Source organism: Chondrus crispus, genomic scaffold (assembly GCF_000350225.1).
Source record: "Chondrus crispus Stackhouse genomic scaffold, scaffold_232, whole genome shotgun sequence".
NCBI lineage: Eukaryota > Rhodophyta > Florideophyceae > Gigartinales > Gigartinaceae > Chondrus > Chondrus crispus.
The window spans coordinates 14,356-33,091 of NW_005179109.1; the positions used below are offsets into that span (position 1 = coordinate 14,356).

The window sequence follows — 18,736 nt, forward strand, 5'->3', positions numbered from 1 at the left end:
TCCGTGTGTCCCGTGCCCTTTTTCTGGGACCTTGGTGTAATAATATGGATCCTTCCGGTTCGGTTTTTACCCCGTCACGGAGGGGTGTCCACGGCAGCGGTAAAATTACAACACCACCAACCTCTCTTTGGGGGCGGCGGTTATGACTCCGGTAAACGGACGAGTGGAATTGCGACCCCGGAGGGGATAGGGCTCAATAGGCATACGCTTCCACCAGGCGGTGGAACGACCAAACTGGAGAGCGTGTGCTTCCGGCCCTCAAGAATAACGCGTGCGGGACGATCTGCCTCTTTCTCCTAAGTTCTCGCCCAGGGGGTCGCTACCCCCTTTTACTCTGGGAGCGTACTGCCCCCGCCCCTAAGTACGTCGACCTCCGGCGGCCGGCAGTACTGTAGTGATCCACTTCTACTTTGGATCACTACAGCGGAGTACCTCTACTGTACTCCATCGGGGAGTGACCTGTACAACGGCACACGTGGCGGTACTCCTGCCACCTGTAATCGCAGGCAGAGCGCGCACCACGTGTGCTAGCTGGGACTCCCCCGGCTGACACTCCCATTACACTAATTTCTACGCCCCTACAATAGGACCTACTAGTCTACTGTACCCGATCGGGACGTTATACGTACGGCGGTACACGTGGCCATTCCGCCGCCACCTGTCACCCGTGGCGGTACGTGCACCCCGTGTACAAGCTGAATTCTAAATCCCCTAATCCCCTGCCTTTCCAGTATCGTCTGATCACCCCTACGGGATCTCCCTCCGGGTCGTTACGTTTACCGACACCGGCCGGTACCCGTTCTCCCACACTTGGTATGACAGGCTCTTCGCTCCCACAGGGTGGCCCTACTCCCACCCCGCCTCTGCACGGGCGCACCGATTGTGCCGCTCGTTCCCCGTGCGCGGAATTTGCCTCCTCGTCTCCGGGGGCTTGGGAGTAGTTCGTTCCTTCCGGTCACATAGTACGTGGCCATTCTCCCCCTACGACGCCCATTCTACATCGTACCCCGTCCTCAATTACGCCTTTTGTCGGCGTGAGCGTAATGTGCACTTCTTTCCTCCCCTCACGCGCCCCTTTCTGCCGCGAAGTTATCTCCTTTCCCATTCCTGTCTCGCCATTTACGTGCTGATCGTTCACGCCCCGTCCTCGTGCACAGAATGCTTTCCACGCCTCCTTGGTGGTGTTCTGCAACCCTCTCCGTCATCTACAGGGTACCCTCCAGCACGAACTCCCCCATGCCCTTCGCGAGGCACAAGGCAGCCGGGAGAGAGACGGACCCGTGTTCGTGGAGAGTACGAGGCTGTCCAAGTGGGACACCGTCGCCATCGTGACGGGCGGGGTCGTGCTTGTCGTCATCGCGCGCGGCATCCTCATGGGAGACCGGAGAAGATTCACAGCCAGGCGCGGACCGGGAGAGCGCCGTCGCCGGCAAAGACTTTCGGGGAAGCGGGGCCGGCGCAGGCGTGTCGATGCAGTGGAGCAGGTGGCAGAAGCGGATGTGCCCCACGCGGAGCGTTAGGTGCGCAGCGTTTCTTCTTGATGCGTCTCGCCGTCGGCGGCAAGGACAGAACGCACTGGAGCTCGTATTCTCCTTGGGACCCCTCGCCATCGATGGCGAGGGGCAAAGCGAGCGGTATTCGCTTTCTCGTCGGCGGCCCTCGCCATCGATGACGAGGGCCTAACGTGCGACGAACGTTCTTATCCTCCGCGTCCGTCGCCATTCGGGGCGAGGGCGCGCAACGCGGTCGTTCTTCTTGATGCCTCTCGCCGTCGGCGGCGAGGGCAGGGCGCGCAGTAGTCGCCTTCTTTCGCGCCCCTCGCCGTCCGGAGGCAGGGGCGCGAGCGCTCAGAACGTCTTCTTCTTCGCGCCCCTCGCCATCCGGAGCGAGGGCGCCAGCGAGCGGGCGGTGGCATTTTGTGCCCATCCGACGAGCACAGTGGCCCCGCCCCGCAGGCCTGTCAGTGTACGTCCGACCCCTACTGTATGCAGCGTCTACGACGTTTGTCGTGTACAATACCCGTGCGTGTGTGTGCTTGTGCGCGAAGAGACACAGCCCTGAGTCCTTGATCAAATCACCTTCAAAAAATTGCAAAAAATGTTTCCCGCGAAAACCATTTTTTGCCAAAAAATCACAGCACAGTCCGTGATGTGTGTGCGGGCATGCGGACCAAATTCTTTTCACGTGCACGGCGGGCGTTCTTCTTCTTGGCGCCCCTCGCCTTCGGCGGCGAGGGCGCGCGTGTGACGTTCGTCTTCTCGTCGGCGTCCCTCGCCATCGGCGGCGAGGGCGCAGCGCGCAACGGACGGTCTCTCACTTGGCGTCCCGCCATCGATGGCGAGGGCGCAGTACACAGCCGATGCTCCTCCTTGGCGTCCCTCGCCATCGATGGCGAGGGCCCAACGTGCGACGAACAGTCTTATCCTCCGCGTGCCCCTCGCCCTCCGACGGCGGAGGGGCACGAGCGTGAGAGCACGGCGCGAGGAATTCTTCTTCTCGTTCGCGCCGCTCGCCATTCGGGGCGAGGGTGCGGCACGAAGGTTCTTATCCTTCGCATCCCCCGCCTGCCGGCGGCGGGGGTGCGAGTGCGCAGCGTGCAGTGGTCCTCTTCCTTGGTGTCCCTCTCCGTCTGAAGCGAGGGCGCAGTGCGCGGGTACAGCAGGAGGATCTGGTCTTCTCGCGCGGCGCCTGTCCTTATCTTTCGCGGCCCTCGCCTTCTGGGCGGCGGGGACGCGAAACCGTGGCATTCGTCTCCTTCAGCGCGCCCCTCGCCATCGGGGCGAGGGCACAAACGCGCGGCGTCCGTCCCCTTCAGCGCGCCCCCTCGCCATCGGGGCGAGTGCACAATCGCGCGGCGTCGACGAACGCGCGCGGGGAGGGGGGAAAGAAGATCGACGACGAGCCCGAGGCCGTGTCGGGCAGCCTGTCGGACATGTATTTGCGATCAGCCCGGGGACGCTCACGTCACGGGGAGCTCGTGCTCATGCCGGCCCTGTCGGCGCTGGGGGTTGTATGTGGTGAGGGTGTACGAAGTGCAATGTTGGTGTGTCGCGCCACATCCCTTCTTCCTCGTGACGACCGCTTCCTCCCCTTGTCTTTCGGTCGGACAAGGCGGACTCGAATCTCCGATATCCCAGCGACGGCCCTGCGAATCCCCTCACGAGCGGCAGCACACGTATCATGCTATGTCGCTCTGGCCTCGCTCCGCCCGGGGAAAGGGACACCTTCCTTGATCCGTTGTAGTGAGCAACGCGACGTCGCGTTCGCATTCAGCCAGAGGAGATGATTTGTATCTTTCCAGTCATTGCGGGTCGGGCGTACGACATGCGCGCCGCCCCGTGCACGTGCGATCCGTGCCACACGTCTAGCCAAGGCGATTTTTACCACCCAAAATTTCTGATGTCCGGGTAGGATGCCTGTGTCGACGCCGTCGCTTTTCGGCGGCCGATCTCGTACGGTGCCGGCGGGAAGCTGCGCGTTCGGAGCGTGGCTTCGTTGGCGCCTCTGCTCGGTGTGTCTCCCCCCGTGTTCTGGGCTGTCCGTCTGAAGGGTCGGGCCGGGGCATGCCGTGTCTCGCGTGCCAACGTGCGTACGTTCGCTCACGTGAGTTGCCCATTACTTCCACTAATAGTTTTCCGTTAGTTTTCCCCGTTCCGGCGCTGGCATATTGGCACCGAGTGAACTTTGCGCTGTGTGGAATTGCCGCACTGTACGCCAAGAGTCCATATTTTTCCATTTTCTCATACCTCGACCGCCGGTGCTGCCGCGACCGGGTTGGGGATACGACAGTGTAATTTCTCTTTGCCCAATTTTCGCGTACTAGCTGTTGGCGGAGTGGCTCGGTGTCTCATCCGCGACCCCTATCCTTGTGGTATAACTACCTTCGTCCCGACCACTCGGAACGAGGGGGTTAGAGGTGAGGGAGCGCGCGACGCTGGGTTACCCACGCGCGGATAAAAACCGTACGGATGGACTCGAAAAGAGGGAAGGCTCACGTGGCCGGTGACGCGCAGCCGGTCGGTGGTGTTATACCCGGACGGCCGGTCACGGGTTAGAAGCCCGAGCTAAAGGAAAACCGGAACGGTGTTAGTACCTAGCCGTAAAGGGAAAGGAAGCGAGTCTGCCTCCTCTTTACTGGGACGGGGCAGGTGCCCCTGGTCTTAACTCCTAAGTGGGACGCCAGGACACCTGCCTCGCTACAGTAGCTGTTACTTACTGTATACCAGCTACTGTACACAATTAATAAATTTGTGCCACTAACTACTAATTACTACTTATAACCGTACGGATTACACACGTGTGCCCGTGGCCACGCCAGCGGTTGTAGCACGTGTGACCCGCGGGGTACTACTGTACTCCGCTACGGGCGCGTGTAAGCCCGGTCGCTACAGTAGCACCCGCTCTTCAGTCCGGTTTACATCTCCCCGGGGTGGTCGTGGTACGCAATTGTACTACAATCCTCGCGAGCCACAGTGACTCTCGGTCTCTACGCCCACGGGTTGCAGCTCTTCTCAGCAATTTGCAACGCCTTATCTTGCCTAGCTCCTCCTTCGTTCTTTGTCTGGTGTGCCGTATGAAGGCGATCACCTTCCAGCCTCCAACTGCGTTACGAACCTCCAGCGTGGGGTACGGTAGGCGGTACCGCTTTCTTCAGCCATTGCGTCCTATCAAGCCAGGGACTCCCGTGATTCCGCCTGTGATCGCCTCATTCGTCGGAAGTCCCCTCGCCGCGGTTACCGGACTTAACGGAACGTCCAGTGGCCCTGTTCGGGAGGTCGTCCGACTCTTTAGCTCATAGAGGGGATTTGCCTACGCCTCGAGCTGTCTGCTGTCAACGGCACCGACGGCAAGGATTCTCGTATTGTGGCTCATGACGAGGGCCACTTTTCTTTCGGGGAGCCCGTACTGCCTTGTCCTTACGTAGCGCGTCTCTGGGGTTCGGAAATCAAATACGGCTTGACTTCTGAACGTCCCTATTCAACCGTAACGAAACGGTTAAATTTAGCCGTAACGGAACGGTTGAGGGCCCTCCCTTAAGAGTGAACGTCCGCGTTCACGTCAGAGGTGAGGTCCCTGCCGGGGCGTCTCCGGAGACGTTGGGCGTAACGAGACACCAACTCCTCCGGAACGTGAGTCCGTGCGGTCCAAGTGGGCGTGTCGTAATCCGACCACTTGATGAAGAACTCCGTAGTTCCGTCCTCCATGGCTCGATGCCGGAGTAGTCGTTCGACGGCGTACTGCGTACCCTTGGTGACCTTGTCGGCAAGATCACCCGGAGTTGTCGTACTCGCCCGTGGTGCGTCCGTTGGTGGAGCCGCGTAAACGCAGCGGTCTGTCGAGACGCGCTCGGTGACACGATCACGATCGATCGTGATGGTTCGCTTGTCATTTTCGAGGACGTGGTATGGCCAAACAGCGGTTGACGCGAGTTTATTAGACGTCTTTACCCCATCCGTGTGGTTCCGGTAGACATAATTACCTGGCTTGAGGCGGGTACAGTGCCTTCTGTCGGCGGCGGGCACTTCGCTGGGGGTCGTTCGTGCCGATCCCTCCCTTGTCGACGGTGTCCTCTCTGCGGAGCTAGGTCGGCCAGCTCCTGCCTTCCCGACTTGATCGATCAAGTCGGTGAGGTGTAGCGCATATGCGATCTCCTCGGGGACACGGCGATCGGTGGGATCTTTGGGGCGTATTGCATTGGCCCACGCCTCACGCTCCGTCTTGTGCACGTGGCTTACGGAAGACTCGGTGCCTTCACGGTCGGTCCGTGGCATCTGACCTACGGAGGTCAGGGTGTCTTCTCTTTCGTTCACACGCGCCGGGCACACGGAAGCCTGGGCGCCTTCGCGTTCTTCGCGGATGGTGGTCGCCACCGGACTCACCAGAGTCTCCTCGTGGGGCGAAGCGTGCCCTCCCACCCGAACGGGTCGAGAATCCTTGACGCGGGGGGCCGGCTTCGCCCGCCGACTGCCGGAGGAGATTGCGCATTTCGGGCCGCGTCTCTATCTGGTAGTGGTAGTCCCTGTACGCCGTGAACATTCGTTGTTCCGGGGACAGGAACTGGCACGCGTACATGGCGTGACTGTACGTACGCCATAGCCAACACTTGTACGCGCTGCCATCTCCCGAGGCGAAGATCGCCGCTTCGCGTGCCTCCTCATCGGTGAGGCAGGGCAGGCGAGGAGGAGCGACTCCTCCATCTCGATTCGAGATATATAACTCGGCGACCCGGCGGTCCGTACCACTCGTCACCCTCGAGGTGTGCGGGAACGCAATCGCGAAGCTTCCTGTCGATCTGGTTGATGCTGGCGTGGGAGGTCGGCTTCCCACGGGCTTGCGGCCTCGCGCATTGAAGACAGGGTCGGCCTGCCACTCATCCCCTCCTATGTGGAGGGATGCCGCAGGCGAACTTGTCGCATACGGCCTCGGGGTTCGATTCCCCCTCGCTGCCGGTTTCGGATCCGGCAGCGACAAACCGCGCCGAGCGAGGCACGTTGTGCCACCCGCCTTCGCGATGCGGCGGATCGTTGGACGGTCTGTCTTCTGTTGTCCGGGCAATGGTTGGACGGTCTCATCCACTGCGGCCCGAGTCGCAGGTGCTAGTCCGCGTACGAATTTGTGTAGAATACGGAAGTCTACTGGACCGGGGGCGCGGTGAGATCCACTAGCGGGTAGCCGCCCCAGCGAGGATCGACGGCGAACATAGGTTCCCCAGATCCGCGAGCGGCTCCTCCTCGGTCCGGGGCGTCCGCGTACGATACGCGTGTCATCTGCCACATGCGGCAGGGCTTGGGTCTCGGACGCAAAATTTCCGTCCGACTTGGGGCTTCGCTGCCCCGTGACCCAACTGGTGTCGGAACCAGTCGGGCTCCCTTCTGGCGCGTCGGGCGCGTTCGGAGGTACAGTGGCACCAGGCCCTTTCGGGGGGGGCTCCGGGTGACCTTTCGGCCGATACCTGTTCCATCTTACGAACGCGCCTGACGGGGTAACGGGTAGCGTACGGACGTGTACCGGACCGGGGTGCGCGGTGAGGTTCCACCGGCGGGTAGCCGCTCCAGCGAGGATCGACGGAGAACAGAGGTTCTCCGGATCCGCGAGCGGCTCCTCCACGGCCCGGGTTGGTACGGTACAGAACCCGTCCAGCCTGCCACATGCTTCCGGGGGCATGTGTCAGGGCTTAGGACTAAGACGCGGCTTGCGCGTCCATCGTTAGTCCTCGTTCTCCTGCGCCACGACTGGTGACGGCATCAGTCGGGTGTTGACTTTTTGCGGCGGCAGCGGTCGGAGGTACGGAACCACCGGGCCCTCTCGTTGAGGCGCCGGGTAGCCTTGCGGCCATGATCCGTTCCAGGTCACGGGCACGCTGCCGCGTGGACTCTAACTCAGCGGTCAGGTGCTCGAATGCACCTAGTTGCTCCGCCGAGGGGAGCGGAGCTCGTCCATGCGGCGCGAGTAGACGGCATCCATCACGTTGATTCGCAGGGAAGTACGGACTTCCTCGATGTAGTCCACGATGTGTTCGTACATCGCCGCCGCTTGTCCTTCGGGGACTGGGACGACGGTTCGCGGTTTCGAGGACCTGCGTCTCTGACGTCCAACGGGGCTGATGGAACTTGCATAGCGGCCGCCCGCATATCCGCCGGTGCGGAGCGGATCGAGGCTCCGTACTCCTCACTCATCTCAACGCGTACGGACGCGGAGGAAAACAACTACCTTCCCAGAATGATCTTCGGAGTCTTCTAGGTCGGGAGACCACTGTAGTATAAACACCCCCAACGGAGGGGGGTGTATACTCAGTTCTTGCGGAGACCCCGATAGGAGAAGGGAAGCAACCTCAGCTAACGGAACCGCGAAGCGGGCGCGGGTAGCGTGGTGGTAGAGCGGGTTCGGACGGGGACGCGCGCACGGGCGGGTCGATCTACGCCTCGACGCCCTGGGGCAGCGCTGGGTTACGTACCAGCGCTGACGGGCGGAGGCGGATCTTGGCTCGCTCGTGTGCTCGCGCGTCCCCTGCTCGCTCGGCTCCTAACTAGATACGGGCTATTGTAGACAGCCCGATCTAGAATAAGCCGGGCGAGCTTGACCAAAGGCGTAGGTTCTGGACAAGCTCGTGCTTGTCGCCCCCCTGCCGCCGTCGGTCCGCTCATATTTAATGTACATAGTAGTCTATCATAAATCTACAGTAGTGCCGACCAGCCGGCACTGTAACGCTGTCAGCCGTCGGGGCTGACAGTACACGTGTACATTGCGTATAGTACACGTGTGTGCGTGTGTGCGCGCGTCCCCGTACACGTGGGATACACGCGGACACATGTGGCAGCGCCGTAGAGCGTCGGGCTCTACGGTAGCTGATCCCATCCTGATCTAATCTAAACTACAGCCCCAAGGGGGGGTTATACCACACAGTGCTTGACCTGCTCTCAAAGTTGCTCGATTTTGATCTTTCCAAGAGACTTTCCGCCGCAGAAGTACTGCATCATCCCTATTTCAAAGAGCTCAACGAGAACGTTTCTGAGCTTCCCTGCTGGCCAATACCGAATAATGAGTTTACATACGAGCGTCAACAGCATACTCGGGAAGCCATGCGCAAGCTCTTTCTCGAATAAATTCTCTTGTACCATCTCGAGCGTTCCAAGTAGTATCTACAAGGCCCTGACAGGCAGTACGGGTTTGACATACCCAGCCAAGCGGATACATTTGCAAACCCGATGCGTAGTTAAATGAAAGTATTGTGCAGCGCAAGACGACATCAATGCCTAAGCAATAATTCAAGCCGATTAAAGACTCTTATTTAGCAAAGCGCGAAGCGGAGCGGAAGAAGACCGCGGGCAAAGGTGGCGATGAGGATGGTAAGAACACAACAATGACCGATGTGTCAACTTTGCCATCTGGTGGACTTCCCAAAGGATCATCAGCAAGCTAGTAAGGGGGCCCTTCTCGTACTACGGATGCGAATTACAATGCTCATACGTCGTCTTAGACGAAGATCCGTTTGGGGTCGGGGCTGTAAACAGGCAGGAGGACATGGGCATGGTGCGTGTAAATTCTGTAGGTGTGACTCAAGGAAGTACCGCGCTTCCCGTTTTCCTGTCAGAAAACGCTACACTGAAAGGTCTTTTGCCAAGTCTTCCCATATGAAGCTTACACTTTTGTAGAGCATTGCTCGTGAAAAAGCAGGTTCATATGGGTCATATTTTGCTTCGATCACCTCTGCCTGGGTGTAGAAGTGTAGATTATCCACATATGATATGAACGATAAACATAATCCTTTCGTCAGAGTTGGTTCAATGCTTTATGTCATGTCTATTCATATCTATCGTCATGGCTGTCAGCTGTGTTCTCACTGCCGTTTACAGGACCAGTGCGCAGCGCAATGTTCGCTTTCATGTCCGCGAGCTTCGTCTTCCGTCTTCCGATACATTTGCATCAGCTCCAAGCGGTCTCTGATGTCCTCTGCGGTCTCGCCGAGAAGAGCAGTACCACAAGCTAGAATCATGTTTGTATCAGCGAGCATCGCAGTACGTAGTACTCTCGCGTCCGCCTTGATTTCCATAGAAGCGGCTATTCTCTTGTCAATTGCCGTTCGCTGCTGCTGTTGCAGCTGATTCGATCGGCCGGTCTTTGCCGCCTTGCGCCCAATTGGAGTTAAATATCGTTTGCGCTTCCTTCCTGTGCTTCCTGCCCGATCACTCTCGACCCTTCCAATCCATCAGCGTTCCCGAGCACACCGCTACCCTCCGTATCTTCCTCAACGGCTTCGCAGCTTCGTCCGCTGCAGCGACTGCCTTTGTCCGCCTCCAATATGATGCCACAATCAAGCCTGACATTCGATTTAGTCGAAGAATTCGTACCTACTCGACTCGGCCCACTGTCAAGGGAAGGTGGACTAGGGGAAGAGTTGAACACTTCCGGGCTGTCCGCTGCCGTTCCTTCCATATAAAACTTTGGCAACTCTTGTAGCACCACAAAGGAGTCGTACGTTGGCCATTGCTTACGCGGAAGGTCGTCAATAAACCTGTATTCCATTTTTTCAGTCCGCCCCATATGGATGGCACAACCAATCGCATGTATTTGCGTTCGCTTGACGGATCCTGTTGGCTTGATGCATGAACGCGTCCCAGAGCAACTCTGTACCGCTGTACCCGTTTCAAAAATTCCGAAACTGCTTCTTGATTAGCTTGAAGTTGTACTTGCATTTTCCATCTTCGTTGATGCAGAGTGAGGCGATTTAGCGACCATGGTAGTCGGCGTTGCGCGGGTTCAGCAGTACAAACTTGTCCGCTGTAGTCCTCGAGAAGCGTGAACCTGTCTGATCCACGCCCGCAATGGGATCGTTCGTTGCAAAGAGCCACGCGTCGTATAGATGAGGGCATTCAATTGACGTCCAATTGCGCCCGCGGCCCATGATTCTTGATCGAAATCATGCACCTCTGTATGCGCGGTATACTGGCACAGATAGTACTTGATGATGTGCTTTGACCACACTACTAGAGGACACGAAAGGCTGATGTATGAATACCATGGCGTCGCGCCATGGTGTTGGCGCACATCGATACGCCTGGATGAAAGCGCGCGACACGCCTGCAGAAGAGTTTCGGTTAGCCTTCCCGCGAAGAGGGGGCACAGTTGGGTGGAATTCGGCTGACACGCCTGGCACGTGGCGTTCTATATGGGAATCTATTCATCGAATAGAACGTTTTTGGAATCTATCGGCGCTCGGATAGATTCCGAAATGATTCTATTCGATTTTGGAAAGCGATAGAATTGCGCGGTGGGGTTGAAAATCGTGACGGGAAATTCTATTGATCAAATAGATGTGCGCAGTGGGGTTGCTCTTAGGGATATGAGACCAGCTTCTCTTCAAAACAATATATTAAATCGAAACTTTATAAAGCCAGTTTGGACGCCTTTTCTTTAACGTACATGCGCTCGGCAATAACATCTTGCAAAACATTGGGATAGAAGTTTTCAATACACAGAAAGACTAAGAATCGTGTGAAGCTTCAAAAACCGGCTGGCATTTTAAACAGGCGTTTTGGTTTTGAAGGTATCAATATATAACGTTTTGAGGTTGGTCAAAAAGGCTTTTTTAGGCATTCTAAAAATGACTGCAAAAGACGGGGAGATCTCACCAAAGTCCACCCTTCCGCAACGCAGAAGTCAACTGCAGTGGCGAGAGTATCTTTTTCCTTCTTGTTGAGCAAGCACAAGTCGAGAAAAATCAAATTGACAAGTGACCTCATATGAGGTCACTTGTCGTCTAGACACTAGGAGTTGAGCATCAAAACCACAGATTCAAGAACCCAAAACAGAGGAAAGCAAGACTAACTTGGTGTTCCGAGACTACGTGCTCAGCGATCTAGTGCTTGAAGATTCCGTGAACCGGCGGTAGAAGGAAGAACGGGTCTCCTCGACAGCGGAAGACATGCGTCTGCCTTCGTCCTCCGCCGTCGTCGAATGCGCGACAGCCAGGGGAAGGACGTGATTGTCAAGCAAGGGTGAGGGGGGAACATGGTCGGTAAGACAGTTGCAGCACCAATCAATGACCCATCGGACGAGGTAGAATAAGTTGACAATAACGACCGTACACAAGGCGAGAAAGGAGTAGGTGGATTCCCACGGAAGGTCATTGTTGGGGTCGGAAGTTGGTAGGGGTGATACGCTACCAGGTGCGGGAAGGGGCAGCGGTATGGCTTTGGAAGAGTGTGCGATGAGCGAGAGTGTGAGGGTTGAGACAATGAGAACAGAGGAGCAGACGAGGCGGCAGGAGGTGGGGAGGGAGGGGTCGAACATGGCAACCAAGGCTTGTGTTCAGTCAATGGGCCTCGACAGTTGTCAGTTGAGGTTGAACGAGGGGGATCGATAGCAGAGGTGACCGGTTAGGGATGGGAAAAGAAGGAATCAATTCATCTCCGCCATGGTTGGTATGTGCGCCTGTGCTAGTAGGATGCACTCTTATAGTGAGTGGTGCATCGGGCACTTGCCCTTTCATCTGTCAGGCTGACCCTATCTTACCTTTCACTTTTCCTTCTTTCTTCCATCATGGCGGTGTCTGCTAGAGTATGATGAAGTGAGAAAAAAATTACCTCCATGGGCAAGAAGGCGAAATGTGGAAATAGAAGTCTTTTGAGAATTGAAGGATTGTGCTTGCCTCGCTGGCCTCATCTCACATCTGTCAGGCTGACACTCTCTTACCCCTCAGTACCTTGCATTCCGTCATGCCCGTGTGTGCTATAGTAAAGTTTACTGCATGATGAGGTGAGAAAAAAACTACCCCTGACAAGGAGGCAAAATGTAGGAATGCTTGCCTCGCTGGCCAATGGCGAATCTGCAATTGGAGCCCTGGGCTTATTGCGCGTCGGTACTGTACAAGACGCGCCGTGTGCCTTCAATACAGTTTCGAGACCGCTCGACTCATCCGGAAAATTGTACACGTCGATGCCTTAGGGTGTGTCTTAACATGCCCCGTTTTGCTGTGGTTCGCTTTGCTTTGCTCAAAGAAGTGATTTGGCGTGCTATGAGTGGCTCCTACGTTTTAATTTATGTGTTTAAGAAAAGCAACGGCTTAAGAAGCATACGGTATTTGTTAAGAATTTAAAAGTATTCCTGGCAAAACCGGGCAAGGCAAGCAAAAACCAGCCTGTTAAGACACGCCCTTACTTACACCACACCGGTCGACCCTGTGTGACAGTCCAAGCAATTGCTTTTAAGAAAACCCCTCCCTTACCTTGCCTATACTCCTTCACGTACTGTACCTTTAAAAACACATACCTCTAAAGTGAACAAATCCCATCCCATTAATAGAACCCTTCTCCAGACCCTCAGAAGTGCCTGTTCCATACATGCCCCCGTTTCCGGTCGGCCTCGAACAAACCGTCAAACAATTCCTCCGAAGGAAGAACTGCACACTCTTCAATCCAATCTCGACACCAGCACACTAAATGACACAATTGAGTCATATTTCCAACAAATGCCCTGCTAATCCGAAACAAGTCTCTCTTTAAACCAATCCCTCCTCTCCTTCTTTCATCATTACAGGTCGCACTGACCTTCATTTTCGGGAAGAATCTAAGTATGTGTTTCGGTCATTTTCCCTCACTTTTGAATAGACTTGGTCTATTAGTCGCGAGAAGACGTCGCCCAATCTCCGCGCCGCCCCTAACCTCCCATAATTTATCTCTTTGTACTGTATTGCACAGCAAAGTCTGCCTTCGGCAGGCTGTCGGAGCATCGGCACGCACCGCAGCTCCATCTGATCCAACGGTCACTCGGCTTGTTGACAACGCTGTCGCTTGACTCTCTACACCCTTCCCCGCACACAATTCCTCTCCCCATACCCCGGTTGTCAACTGAGCGCCCTGCAGTGGAACAGCAAGCATTGCTGGTTGAAACTCGTCTTGCTGGAATTGTGAATGGCTTGCAGCTTTTTGCATGTTACAATGCACCTTAAAAGCCGTCAAACCGCTGCACATTCGCGTGTAGCACAATGTGTTGCAACATGGTGCAAGAGCCGCACTTCGCGCTGCAAAATCAAACAAAAGGATGTGCAAAATCAGCGTAAGTAGATGCATTCCAACAGTTGCGGGCGGAAACAGTCTCGCTTTCGTATTCAGTGCCTTTTGGAAGTTTGTGTCGTTCCAAGAAGATCCTTGCTGGCACGCTGGCACGCTACCTCGACTATGATGTAGCATGTGACTCGAGCCGCTGAATCGCAAAGCACAGGAGTTCATCTCAGATATCTACAGTATGTACAGTACTGTAGATGTGCCATAGGCAAAATATACGCCAGGTATTCATTATAGTGTAATGTTTCGTGAGTGATGCTCATCACAAATGAGAGAAGGAAGATGTGGAATTGATTTTGATTCGAGCATAAGATGCTCTCGGTTATCCCCAAGTTTCCAAGAGCGTTGTGAGCATGAACGGCTCTCAGGTTATCGATAAGAGGGGAAGGCCGGATATAAAACAATGTCTAGATGTGCACGGGGCTCACAAGTTTCTGCTTGTGTTCGCACGTGGTGACTTGTGTGACGACAACAGTATCACTATAGAAAACGATCGAGCGGATATGTGTCACAAGAATATGGGGAGCTCGAGAATTGACATCTCACTTTCCGACCATGATGACGTTGTAGACTCAGATATACAATCTGAGAGAGGCGCAAATCGGCATGGACGCATTTTGGTGTGCCAAAAGCATTCATCAGAGTATGGCCCCGCTTTCGAATTCGCTGACTTGTGCAAGTATGTGTCGTCGTAAGAAGATCTTGACTGGCACGCTGGCACGCTACCTCGACGATGCCGTAGCATGTGACTCAAGCCGCCCCTACGGGAGAGTTGTGCAGGATGTCTATGTTGTTTTCGAGTTCAATGCAAGATACAACTAACTTATCCTTAGCCCTGACTTCTGCTGCTCTTTTATTGGTCCAAACTGCAAGTCCATCTCAAGTTGTTGGGGAACTGTTTCCAAGCACTGACACGGGCTTCTTCGCCCAAATCTCGTCTGCCGGAGTTACACATGACACACGGTCGGTGGCCTGGACTATCTTAGGAGAAGATCCACGGATCCCAACGCTAGCAGATTGCGGGAGCGGAGGAAAATTCGCCCCATGTAGAGGTGACATGTCCTTGGACACCACTAAACTCCTGCACCTATCTCGCTGATCATGCTGATCGTCCCCATACCTATCTCGATGATCGTGCCGACCGTCTCTGCTGTGCCAGCGCCGAGCACGCTGTGGGGATCTGCTCTTCACGTTGCGAGGCCGATTGGTCTGTGATGGGACAGAAGACCGGTCTTGTACTGTCTTCAAACATGACTTGTAGCTCTCTACGTGACTCGACTGCCTAGAGGCGGGAGCGCCCCATTCCCTTGTGCGTTGATTGCGAACAACTAGGCTTCGCGTTTCTGGAGCCCCTCTGTCGGGCATCCGACAATGCGTGGTGTTGCCTTCCGAGCTAATGTCAGAACCCACTTGTTCAATTAGCGTCCCATTCATGTCACAGCACTGATCAGCAAGGCTACCATGATCCGCATTCCTCGAATATCGTGCTGGTAACCCTCGTCGCTCAGCCTTGCACGACCTGAGCTCTGAACGTGATTCAACGGAGCTCAATTGCGACAAGGGAGGCGGAGTCACCGTGCTGCGGATGTGGTACTCAGAGGCTTGCAGTTGAGCGCAGTGGGAAGACACAGCTGCCGTCGCTGGCTCTGTGCAAGAACTCTTGGCTGAATGAAGTGCCTGCTGCGCCTTGTCTCGACGCGATCCGTGATCCCTTCTTTGCCTGAATTCTGTACCTTGCGGCTGCACTAGTGCGGGAATCGGATGTGTGCGGGGCATGGATCGGGTCCCCGGGTGATCGCTGTCTAATTTATGATGTGAAGGGAGCCGATTCCCCTCTTCCGCTTCCATGGCCTGTGGTGGATGTTCAGCAGCCGCTGCCCCTCTGTGCCTTTGGGACCTGGTACTCATTTCGCCTTCCGTAGCGGCCCCATTTTGTAACGCCGTAGTCGGGATACCCCGCAGTTGTGTGGACTGCTGGTCATCCGTGAAAACAGCATGAACGGTGGCTTGTTGCTGGTCGTAGAAGGACCCAACTTGTTGTGTGAAAGCTGGGTTGTCTGCAAGCACCGGAATAGGGTAGGGAACAGGCGACCCCAGTAGCTGCTGGGGCGCCTCCACAGGGAAAGTCCCAGGTCGGCAATTAGACGGGGTAGCATTGGGTGGCAAAGCAAAGTGCTCAGGCGAGACTGGACGTTGCAGTGGAAATTGAACTCCAAAGTGCTGCGCGTACTGTTCTTCATGCGGCCATTGCTGTTGAAACTGCAGCTGGTTTGGGGCGTGCTGTGGGAGCGGATATGCAGCTGGAATGCCATACGGAGGGCATGCTAGCTGGACGGACCCGGGCACGATATAAACTGGACCTGGCATGAGGCGGACAAACAGGAAGGAGGCGTCGACCTCCAGCGCGCGGGAGTAAGTCGCCAGTGCCCTTGCAACATCAAATGGGCTTGAAGCGCCAAGCAGGGTCATTCGGGGCCAGCTGCATATCTCTGAGAGAAGCACCCAGCCATCAGGACGCATCGTACCCTGCAGGTAGCGATCGTGCGGAAGATTAGATGGACTGAAGTAGAACTCGATCTGCATGACAATAGCCAGTGTATGCTGGAAGAATGACATCTTGGAACGGGTTCAGGGTGCGATTGTGCGAATGGGATGTGGATAAAGAAACAGTGGACGACAACAACGAGAGGCTGTAGGGTGCTGCAGCGGGGTGTTCCAGAGCTTAAAAAATAGCAGGCGAGTCGGTAAAATTGTTTTGAGGCAAGAGATACAATAAAAGCCGGAAGTGCGGTTGAAATATCCTTGTTAAGATGGAAGTGCTGATGAAGTATTGAATGTGGTTCGAAAAGTAGGAAATGCGTAGGAACTGCAATTGAATCAGAAGAGGGCGTGTGAGGAGATCAAAAGGCGAGCGAGTGTTGGACAACTGAGTAGCGACGCGAAATTGAAGGCGAAAAAGAGATGGGTCAGGAAGAGGGAGAGTTGAGTTGATGAGCGAAGTCGAAGACGAAGCCGAGATGTGTCAAGCAAAGATATAGTTTGGAGTGGAGTAGGCAGTGCAGATGGTAACAGAAGGAGGTATGGGGTGGTATTTATGTGGGTTAGGAAGAGAACGCAGAGGTTGGAACGCAAATTGAAAAGATTAAGTGGCAAGCGGGAACGGTCCCAGAGAGGAGAGGGGAGGAGGGTGACGGAAGATTGTGTTGCGTGAAAGTGCGTCGGTTGTCAATTGTCATTGTGCGTGGGATACGGGGCGTGGAAAGTGCACGATTCGAGGGGCATGATTCCGGTTGAATGGCTTCGGAAATGGCGAGAATCCGGGGCCGTTGGTCGATACGGAAGGAGGGAGAAGCATCGTGATTGAGGAAAGTGGAGAGGCATGGTTGCAGCCGTGACGGAAACAGCGTCCCCACCAAGGTGGCAAGATACTGTCGCACCTTCTGTGATGACGTTGACGGTTGAGGCACGAGGGAGAAGGTTTCTGGATGGTTGCTGAATATGGAAATGTGGGGAAGCTGGAAAGCATTAAAAGAACCGTCTGGACCGCCAGGACGGGAGAAGAGTTAGGGGTCGATGTCGGGTCATGGGTTAAACTAAATGCCGCTCGAGGGAATATATGTTTACGTGTCGCGTGAGGAGATCACAGTAGATCACGGATCAGAATCATGTTGGTGACGTGTTTCGTCACGTTTTTTGGCTGTGGTGCGTGCATGTGTGGATTGAATTAATTCGTCATACAGTTCGGTAAACGAGATATTGCACACCGCTGAGGAGGGTGAGAAAGGCGCATTATTCACAGCGTGCATTGCTCGAAACATCCACATGTCGGCGACCCCAACTGTACAGCCCAGAAACTGCGGACACGTGTGAACACCGCTTACTTTTGGCAGGACTGAACCATGTGCACTGTTCACGAAATGCGCTACCCAAAAGTGCATTGCTACAACACTGCGCTGTGCATACCTTTTCCTGTCCTAGTGCTACTCGTTCTTACTCTAGCTCTAGACTAGAGGTGACTTTCATCCAGCCAATATGTAGAGGTTCACAACTTCTTGATGATCGCCAACGAGATAATTAATTTACTATACGGCATAGGCGCACAACGCGTGTGCTTCTACTTGGCATAGTCTACCACTGAGGGTGTGGGACTTTAACAACTAAAGCACTTCACATTGCAAGGAACCAGGACTGAATGTGCGCATGATTCTCTGATGCTCTGAGGTATTCGAACTTTTCAAGACAGTTGCATTCGAGATTACGTGGCTATAACGCCTTCACTCCTTCAGTCGAGAAACGACAATTCTCTCCAAGTGTATTCTAAAATCACAACCAATCCATTCGCCTCATCTTTCTGTGAGGTTACATTTGCGTACGAAAGAGATGTTCGAGATCGCCTCCACTGTTGCAACCAACGTGTAACACAGACAAAGCATATCTTTTTCCTCAAGAAAACACCTGGGGACGCCTACGTCTCACACACTCACGCCGAGTCGACAATATCACTAGACTCTTTAGGCGGGATAAACAGTCGCGCAACTCACAAAGTGTGGACATAGATTCGTACGCGCATACTGCCGCGCTGGAATAAATCGCGCAGAGGCCGCCACGTCCAAACATGCTAGTGCCAGTCTGCCCGCAGTTGCCCTGTCATTTTACAATAGTGTGTACGCTGCGTGAATTACGTCTTCCATAGTACTTTTTGAGCATTGGCGAGGCTCTTGCTCCAAACCCAGGATTCAAATATTGTCATCGCGCTTTCTAAAGCGCGATGACAACATTTGAATCCTAGCTGTCGCCTTACCTTGATGTTTGACTATTTGTTTATGTAGAGACCATGTTCACTTGCAGGAATAGGGCGTTCTTGTAGCGCCTTTACACTTCCATTTCTTGGGCCTCTGACATGCATGAGGTGTGGTGTAAATATCCTCTCAGAGGAAATGAACTTTTCATGTCATAAGCATGTTGACAGAGGTGGGATAGAAAATCGCACTTCCCTATTCTTTTGTAAGTGAACACGTCGTATTACAGTCATTAAGCAATACTGCGTTTTCGAGACAGGTCTTTGTGTGGATACCCGCTTAATATTAAGGACTGGATTGCAAGCGTATAAAATGGTAAGGGATATATTAGTCTATCGGAGTCCATGTTGAACACGGTGTTTATGTAACCCGGAA

The 18,736-nt window shown here is 54.8% G+C and overlaps 3 protein-coding genes across 3 annotated transcripts; 2 read left to right on the top strand and 1 right to left on the bottom strand.

The window, feature by feature from the left end:
* Positions 1 to 9,245: 9,245 nt before the first annotated feature.
* Positions 9,246 to 9,602, top strand: CHC_T00004470001 (hypothetical protein). Its single transcript, XM_005715817.1, has one exon. The coding sequence runs from the start codon at positions 9,246 to 9,248 to the stop codon at positions 9,600 to 9,602; it is 357 nt and encodes a 118-aa protein (XP_005715874.1).
* Positions 9,603 to 12,457: 2,855 nt separating this feature from the next.
* Positions 12,458 to 12,595, top strand: CHC_T00004471001 (hypothetical protein). The gene has a single exon (XM_005715818.1). The coding sequence runs from the start codon at positions 12,458 to 12,460 to the stop codon at positions 12,593 to 12,595; it is 138 nt and encodes a 45-aa protein (XP_005715875.1).
* A 1,846-nt stretch (positions 12,596 to 14,441) lies between these two features.
* On the bottom strand, positions 14,442 to 16,178 carry CHC_T00004472001 (hypothetical protein). Its single transcript, XM_005715819.1, has one exon. It carries the CDS (start codon positions 16,176 to 16,178, stop codon positions 14,442 to 14,444), a length of 1,737 nt encoding a protein of 578 aa, XP_005715876.1.
* Positions 16,179 to 18,736: the final 2,558 nt, after the last annotated feature.

Bases quoted from the DNA above. Each gene is read 5' to 3' on its own strand.
- CHC_T00004470001 (XM_005715817.1), top strand. From the start codon at position 9,246: ATGAACGATAAACATAATCCTTTCGTCAGAGTTGGTTCAATGCTTTAT.
- CHC_T00004471001 (XM_005715818.1), top strand. From the start codon at position 12,458: ATGCCCCGTTTTGCTGTGGTTCGCTTTGCTTTGCTCAAAGAAGTGATT.
- CHC_T00004472001 (XM_005715819.1), bottom strand. From the start codon at position 16,178: ATGTCATTCTTCCAGCATACACTGGCTATTGTCATGCAGATCGAGTTC.